This window comes from Brienomyrus brachyistius, chromosome 7, assembly GCF_023856365.1.
Source record: "Brienomyrus brachyistius isolate T26 chromosome 7, BBRACH_0.4, whole genome shotgun sequence".
Lineage (NCBI taxonomy): Eukaryota > Metazoa > Chordata > Actinopteri > Osteoglossiformes > Mormyridae > Brienomyrus > Brienomyrus brachyistius.
In genome coordinates this window covers 13,937,205-13,946,378 of record NC_064539.1, presented here as the reverse complement: position 1 = coordinate 13,946,378, position 9,174 = coordinate 13,937,205, and the positions used below count along the sequence as shown (strand labels likewise).

Here is a 9,174-nt window from a genome sequence, read left to right as displayed (position 1 = left end):
CAAAAGAGGAAATGTATTTATGGACTAATAAGTATAAACCTAAGTGATACAGACATGTCCTGTACAGCGTGCTTTAAGCATTAAACATTGGGGGACAATGCATACCACGTAACTTTCATGTTACGTTCACGTGTTTTATACGTATTCATTAATAATTGCACTGTGCCTATTCACCACCAGTGGCTGTAAGCGACCTATTGATCATGAAGTGTACTGTCACGACCACAGGGTCTGGACGTGCCAACTGCAGGGAACGCTGCTGATTGCCTCCACTTCTTAAGCGGATCACTAACATCTGACCTTGTATTGTTGCCATTGTGATGTGCCATACTGAGCATTTCTCTGTTCATTGTCTTCCCCGTTATCCCTACTTCCTGCATCCTGCCCGTTTGTTCTGCCTGCCTGCCCGCTCTCACCTGCCCTGCCTACCTGCCTGCCCGCTCTCACCTGCCCTGCCTGCCTGCTCCCACCTGCCCTGCCTGCATCCTCCTATGATCCCGACCCGTCTCCACTGCTCGTCCTCCCCTCTTGTCGTCTTGTCCTGTACCTGCTCGTGGGACTGACCCTTCCGGCTTTTGACTCCCTGCATTCGACCCGACTACGATTTTGGCTTGTCGACTTGGCTTTGGTCGTTCCCGGTTACAGTAAAATACCTGTCTCCTGCACTACGGGGTCTGCCTCTTGTTTGCTCTCCCGGCATCACATGCACACACAAACATGGAATCCAAAAGGGCTAAGCAGCGCTGTTTGGGTTATCTTCTTCTAAAGATACGCTGGAAACTAACCAGTCTCTGAACACAGAACCACACGGACAGCTGCGATGACTTTTTACTTGCTGCAAGGGAAGTCCGGTCTCGACCTTGAGGTGTTAGCCTCTCAGCCTGACACAGCCAACTTCGAAAGAGGAACTCCCCTCGCAGTATCTTTTATTTAGCTACACAAACAGGATATGCAAATAACATTCAACATTGTTTATCACCATGTATGAGGTGGAAATATTCAAGCGACAGTTCTTAAGACGTGTTATTGCTAAATTAAGATCAAGGTGCTGCAGGGTGTTATTTCTAAGAAATGTCATCTAGCATAATGACAATTAAAAAAGTACATATTTCTCTAACAAGCGCCTGTACCACTTGCGACAGCTGAGGAAGTTCAGGGTCTCTCCAACGATCCTACGGACTTTCTACTCTGTGTGCTGTGGAGGGCATCCTGACTCGAACATTACTTCTTGGTTCGGGAATAGCTTTGTTCAGGATTGCAAAGCCCTCCAGAGGGTGATCCGTGCAGCAGAACGTTGCTGCAGGTTGGCCCTTCCATCTCTTCAGGACATTTACATCAAGAGATATAGGAGCAGGGCCTTCAGGATCATGAAGGACACGTCCCACCCTAATAACAGCCTGTTTCAGCTTCTGAAATCAGGAAATAGACTCAGGAACATCATGGCCAAGACTGAGAGGCTTAGGAGGAGTTTCTACCCCCATGTCAAGTGACCAGTGATATATGTGTGATATATATATGTAAAGTGATATATATGTAAAGTGATATATATATATATATATATATATATATATATATATATATATCTGTGTTACCGTTCATTTTGAACATACTTCTCTGCTTGCACTTTTAGCTTTTTGCACTTTACCTATTTTACATAATTGGATTTTAACTTGTACAGTCTAAAAAAAGAGCGGTTCAGGATGCATTTCACTACGTGTTGTACTTTGTATGACTATGTATGTGACAATTAAAGAATTTTGAAATATTAATCATTAAAATTCGCCCGTAAAGAAATCTGAAAACGAAATGAGTGTTGCTTGAGTTTATTGAGAGATATTAGTCGGAAAACTGAAAAAGCTTACTCTACCGCAGTACCAGACTTAAGGTTTAAACCCAAACCCACTTTATTAATGATAATGGGTGAGTATACGGCGATCTCGCAAAAGTGCAAAAGGTTCTGCGGGATCTTGTTAAAAGTCCATCTCACCTTTGCGAGGTCTCGCAAAAAGTGCATCTAAACTTTAAAAAAAGCACATGGGGTATTGCACTTACTGTACAATGCAGTAGTAATTATAACTGATGCGCCTGAATCAAGAAAATGGAGCATGTAAACTCTCTTGTAATGGCTGTATTCATTTTTAACCAATTCAGGAATCACATGCCAGGGACAGCAGTACCTAGGCATAAGCAAACAGTTTGCATTTGAGTCACATCTGACATCTACAGATAAATAAATAAATTTTGTCTAATATGTAACAAGGCTGGCCCCCCATCCTGGGTTGTTCCCTGCCTCGTGCCCATTGCTTCCGGGATAGGCTCCGGACCCCCCGCGACCCATTAGGATAAGCGGTTTGGAAAATGGATGGATGGATGGATAATATGTAACAATAAAATTATTGAGGCATTATAGAAATCATTCAATAAATCAACAAACAAGCAATTATCTTGTGAACAAATACCCACAATATAAACTACACTCAAAAAAATGATTCGTGCCCTCTTTTGATGCAACACATTTAATTCTCATATGATGTATATATATATAATTTTTACATTATTTAAGACAAGCATAATTATATTTAGTTGGTTAACCATAGAACATATAAATAAATTCAGTTTTCAAATGAAGTAATCCAAAAAAATTGAGTTCAATTGAGGGACCACCCTTTTTTCTTACAGCACGGGCTCTAGATGGCTGTTTTTTCGCGGGAAGGTTGGTCTACTCCACGTGGAATCATTGTCTTTGGTAAGTGTCTGTTTTTTTTTAGTTATGTAGAATGTACGTTGATGCGCTATAGTGACAGTGCTGTGTGTTAGTGATAACGAAAGTAAAGACGACCATTGTTCAGGTTTTTAGAGGAGGAGAAGGTATCAGCTTCTTATCCCAGACCATCGCCCATCTAAATAAGGAACCACTGTACAGGCTTCTTTAATTTATAGACCTCATTTGCACCATACTCAAGCTGTTTGTACATTACATCCATCCATCCATTTTCCAAACCGCTTATCCTACTGGGTCGCAGAGAGTCTGGAGCCTATCCCGGAAGCAATGGGCACAAGGCAGGGAACAACCCAGGATGGGGGACCAGCCCATCGCAGTGCACACTCACACACCATTCACTCACACACCATTCACACCTACGGGCAATTTAGCGAGTCCAATTAGCCTCAGCATGTTTTTGGACTGTGGGGGGAAACCGGAGTACCTGGAGGAAACCCCACGACGACATGGGGAGAACATGCAAACTCCACACACATGTGACCCAGGCGGAGACTCAAACCCGGGTCCCAGAGGTGTGAGGCAACAATGCTAACCACTGCACCACCATGCCGCAAATATCAAACTTTTGGAGCAAAATTTTTTTTGCTCTTCAAATTACATCTCCTTAGTCCATTTGACTAAATAATGTCTTTTTTTGCTTCAGGGTGACATCACTGGGGAAGGCATCCTTAAGTGTCTCGTCATATACCTCAATGAAGATCCAGACTTGTTCTTCAAGGAGTACCTAGTAAGTTTATCAGTGTTTCCCATTTAATTTTGAACATTATTTTTTTGGATGACTAATGAACTGAGCATCATGTATTCTTCACCAGTTTTTTTTTATACATGAGAGCATGTCTTTAACGTGAGTGATCAGCTTTGTGTTGTTGTTTAGGTCTCTTCCAGTGTGGAGATGGAAAAGGACATTGCGTAAATTGTCATGGGCATTTACACAATCCGAAGTGATGGAGGCGATGAGCTATATGATGTGGGAATTGTGATCGAAGGCATTAAAGTCCTATATGAGATAGACTGTGTGATCATGGCATTTAATGTGCTTTTTGTGCTCATATATGGCCATGATCTGAGCTTTCCAGAGAATCTCAAGTACACCTTTGAGTTTTACCAGAAGATCATAATGAATCTGGATGGACACAAGCTGAATGTCAAGATACAGCAGCTGAAAATCAAGTTGTTCTGAACTTTTCAGTGTGACTGAAATGGACTGTGGACTTTATGGATGTAATCAGATTGTGACTGCTGATTTCCACATCAGACACACATTGCTTCCAATATGTCACATACTGTCTCTTATCTTATCTCTTATCTTTCAGTGTCTGTCATTTCCTTAAGCTGTCATGTAAACTGTATAATGTATAAAAATAGATTTGAAAATCACATTTTTGTACTTTGGAAATATTTAAAAATGTTTATCACCTTGACCTATGACAGTGCCATACTCCACATAGCTTAGTACTCATCGTCAGTGTTCAGCATTTAGATTGAGTATACTGAAACATTGAGTATACACGAAACATGATTTACCGTAGTTTTTTCCCGATATTTTCCTAATCCACTATATAAACGCCATATGATGGACACACATACTTTTGAACACTAGATGGCAATCCTCACATTAGCCATTTCCTTTATGTAGCAATGCAATGTGATTGTCCATGCATTACCAGTCAAAAGTTTGCTTTCAAATAGTATGTTTACCATTTGAATACCTATATTAGCAAGAAAATTACATGTCTTCGATTCATTAAAGGGCCTCCTTCACAGTTATAACAGCAGAGAAAATTCAAGGTATTCTTTCTACAAGGGACATTAAATACTGCTCTGTTCGATGAAACAGTTCACTAGTGTGTTTAAAGTGAAATGATAGCATAGAATTTGACTGTGATCACCACACAACCAGCTAATAGGATGTCAGACATGCACTGTTACAGTACATATTCTTTCCATGTTATAAAGAAAACTTGTTTTATTTCACTTATATTTTCATTTATAGTTGTTCGCTCAGCTTTCCAATGCTTAACAAGAATATAAAATCTGCAGTTTATGAAATAAATGGAAAAGTGGCAAAAACCTGTAGTGTGCAAAACCTTTTGACAGGCAGTGTACATCAGAACAAATATGGAAGAAATATTTAAAACTGATCAATTGCGTCCTCTGATCTTTATCCTTTACCTCAGGGTTAAAGGCCTCAGAGTTAAATTGCAGGCTACTTTCCTGCTGTCCTCATATAATATTTACATCGACATTGTCCACTCAGAATTTTGTAGGACTCTGCAGAACTCTATATTTTTAGGTTTCCTCTTCCCCCATCCACAGACAGATAGTTTTGGCTGCATACTAAACAGTAATGCATTCTTTGTGGCTTGTACCTGTGTACTATGACAGTACAGCCGTCATGGTTCAGTATTTGTCACAAATACTGTACTTCATTTGTGTCTGTCACAATTTGTGGCAGCTCATCCCTGTCTTGGCTTATATTTAGGACCGTATTCTTTTCCAGTTCAGTATTTGGCTCGGGAGAAATAATGAGTTTACAATACTACATGTATCTCCTTCCCCATACTAGGTTCCATTAGCTCAGTAACCGGATTCCCTCTTCGATGTACTATGTATTCTAACTCAACGTCTGCAGCTAGCAAAAACTTGACTCTGAATTTGCCTGAATTGCTTATCAATTACTGGGAAAATCAGCAATGTGCTTCAGTTAGAAACAGCTGTTCATCGACAGTTTCAGATCTCAGTTGCTCATATAGCTTTGTATGACCAAATGTGCACATTCTCATTTTGCTTTCTATATCAAAGCATAAGTACTCCATTTTGTCCTGAGTCTATTGACAAAAGGAAGTCCCCACTGGATCAAGAGGCCTCCAAATCAAGTGTGTTTGCACCCATTCTTGCACAAAATAAACAAAAAATGCAACCACAGTCATGGATGCAATGTATTGCATTGCTGTCTTGCTGGATCAGAGCCTCTACATCAGTGCATCTATGAATATCCCATTTGCATTTAACCAACAATATCTGTGGCTTGCACTTCCATTTCTGATGGCTTTCATCATATTGGTTTCTTGGTATCTCCTTAGAGGGCAAAGACAGGCCTGTTGCTGATCTATGAACTACTGTTAGAGGCTGCAGGTCAATACTGTTTCTTTTGATTCGTACCAGGATTACAAAGCATTATATAGAAAATGATATGAATAAAATCATAATGAGACATAATGACACTTTTCAAAGAATGAAGAGTGTAGATCTTACTTGTGCGTATTGCAACATTGCGTTTAAAATGACATTGGCGAGAGATGGTTAGTGAGAAGCAAAGACAGTTTGACGGAAGAAAACCGAAAAAAATAAATAAAAATGCATTTTTGTTATTCTATTCCTAGTGTATCTGATGGCTATTGTCGTTGTGTCAGCAATATTCCCTGTTCATGTATCTTGTTTTATACCAACGTCTCCTTCGGTGTTCTGTGATTCCTATTTCCCCGAAATTGAAACTGGACAGCTTTAAGGAACACGCAGGAGGCGTCTAGGTACAGAGCAGCTAAATCCGTCCAGTCGTGATTTGCGGTACAAGGGAAGTACGAGTTGTTTCATAGTCTCCGGTATTTTCACTTAAAACAAACTAGTATGATGAAAACTTAAAACTGCGATCTCCCTAAGTCCAATGGGTAGTGCGTCGCATCAATAGCTTCTGTTTGTTATAGATCGAAGAACAAGCCGACTGACCACGACGCCAGCAGTGAAATGAACTGTATTCCTTGAAAATATTTCAGCTGCAATATATTTAGGACTAATATAACAAATTTAAACATTGACGTTGTCTTTGACTTGGAAAAACGCAATTTTTTTCAGCATGGAAGTTGCGCTGTAGATCACAAATGACTTGATTCGAGAGAGCATCCTTTTTGCTCGGTGGACGCTGCTCGTAGCCTAATTCCAACACAATAGTTCTGAAGTTTACAATATTTACAAATATCCTAAAATGAACGGTATGTTAATTTTTTGGGCAATGGTGTTCAATATGCCTGAGATTAATTTCAATTTAACTTTGCTCTAGAATTATATATTTTTCTCCTCAGTCGGTTTTTTTATTCCCTGTGGAAAGCATGGGCTTTGGAAATTCACGGATTATTTTTATTGCTGCGGTTGGAATTTTCATCTATCTCCGAGATACTGCTGGTTAGTATTGTCACTAAACTATCTGTTCAGTTTTATCATGGATTTTCTCTTAACAACAAATGGAGGGTCTGTAGTTAAGAGTCAATTTATTAAAACGCCGCTTTAAAAAGTATATAAATTAAAACATGATCATTCATTTAATTTCAACGAATGTTGAAAAAACCTGCAACATTAGCCTAATTTTGGTTTAATGCGACTTCATGTAGAATTGCTATTAACTCCTGCAGACAAATTAGCAAATGCATGATCAATACAAACATTGCAGCTATTAAAATAAATACATCTTCTTTAGAGGTAATTAATTTACGTCATGATGCTGTCTACTAACTACAATTTTAAAATGCGTTTCCATCGTCATAAATCCAAAGATTCTGATATTCCGTTCTCATAACATATGCACGGTGTTTTCCTTCATGTCATTGTAAATATTATAATATTTGCAACACTAAATATGCTTCCACATTGAAATGCTGTATTACCTAGTGGTAGCAGTTGCAGCATCATTGTGTTGTACATACCTGCACATCAATATAGCAATATATGCCTATAAGGACGCCGTTTAGTATATTGAATTCCTGTACTCTTGTTGAGATTAATGCTGGGTCCACAAAGTAACGTCCCGTTTTTAGATCAAATTTAAGGTACAAGTCAGTAAATGCTACTCTGAACTATCTCTTGCGTGCACATGCAGTTTGTTTTGCTTTAAATAAGAGAAAGTATTAGAGTAGTAGAAAATATGATTGTCAATTGAATATGGATTCTCTATGTTAAGAAAGAACTTACTGCTCCATGCTCTTCTTCCATTGACTGCATACAGCAAAAACAGCAAACTCTCAAAGGCATTAGTTTTCTGTTTCATTGGTAAATACAAATATTTACCTGCCTTTACATATTGCTTTGCACTTATACCAGAAATACTCTTACAAGAGACAAGCTGCAAAAAGACAAACTACATAAAACTTAAAACGCTGTTTTATAATGTGTTGTATAAAACAATGTCTCTCAACGGGGTCCTCGGAGACCCCCAGGCAGTCTACATTTTTGCTCTCTCCCAGCTTCCAGCCTGACAGTCCATGATTTTGCTCCTTGGAGGCAACCAAAATTAGGACTGTCTTGGTCTCCCAGAAGACCAGATTGAGAAACACTGGTATAAAAGACATTAATTCAATTGCCTACAGTTAAATTCAACATGTAGTGAAAGAGTAACAGAACATGCAGTGTAGAGCCCAAAGATCGAATGGCAATTATATTGTGTTAGGAAGTGGGGATACTGTAAATTCAAAATATAACACACATACATAAATTCATAAAAGCTAGGTTTATATTTAATTAGAAATGTACTCCTTTGATTTTGGTTCAGAGAAAGGTATTGTGAATTTTTGATTGGCATTTTTAATGAATGAATCTAACATGTAATTATTTCATAAGGGTCTGTATATTTTGGTCCCAGAATGATGAACACTCCCTTGAATCTTTTATACAGTCCCTTCCAAAAGTATTGGAACAGTGAGGCTAGTTCCTTTATTTTTGCTGTACCCTGAAAACATTTGGGTTTGACATCAAAAGATGAATATGAGACAAGAGATCAGTAATCCAGCTTTTACTTTCAGGTATTTACATCTAGATATGTTAAACAACTTTATCCTTGTTTGTAATGGAACACCAAATTTTTAGGTGATCAAAAGTATAGGAATAGATAGATTAAAGTGAACAGTGCTTAATATTTAGATGCAAATCCTTTGCTTGCAAAAATTGCATCGTCTGTGACCTACTAACCTCACCAAACATTTGCATTCTTCATTTGTGATGCTTTTCCAGGCTTTTGCTGCACCCTCTTTCAGTTGTTTGTTTCGGGGGGTTTCTCCCTTCAGTCTCCACTTTAATAGAGTTTAGGTCTGGAGATTCACTTGGCCAGTCTAAAACCTTCCATGTCTTTCCCCTGATGAACTCCTTGGTTGTTTTGGCAGTGTGTTTTAGGTTGTTGTCTTGCTGCATGATGAAGGATCTCCAGTTCAGTTTGGTTGCATCTCTCTTTAAACTGGCAGACAAAATGTTTCTGTAGACTTCTGAGTTCATTTTTCCTGCTGGCATCATGCGATACATCATCAGTGAAGATCAATGAGCATGTCCCATAAAAAGCCATGCAAGCCCAAGCCATGACATTACCTCCACCGTGTTTCACAAAAGAGCTTATGTGTTTGGGATCATGAGAA

General features: G+C 38.9%; 1 protein-coding gene across 1 annotated transcript in view; it reads left to right on the top strand.

Annotated features, from left to right (window-relative positions):
* The first annotated feature begins 6,312 nt into the window (after positions 1–6,312).
* The window catches only part of LOC125746435 (extracellular matrix organizing protein FRAS1-like), a 141,162-nt gene continuing 138,300 nt past the window's right edge, over positions 6,313–9,174 (top strand). Inside the window, exon 1 of the mRNA XM_049020384.1 lies at positions 6,313–6,961. Coding sequence (XP_048876341.1) covers positions 6,889–6,961 — 73 coding nt within the window. The 5' untranslated portion in view covers positions 6,313–6,888. The remainder of the gene's footprint in view (positions 6,962–9,174) is intronic.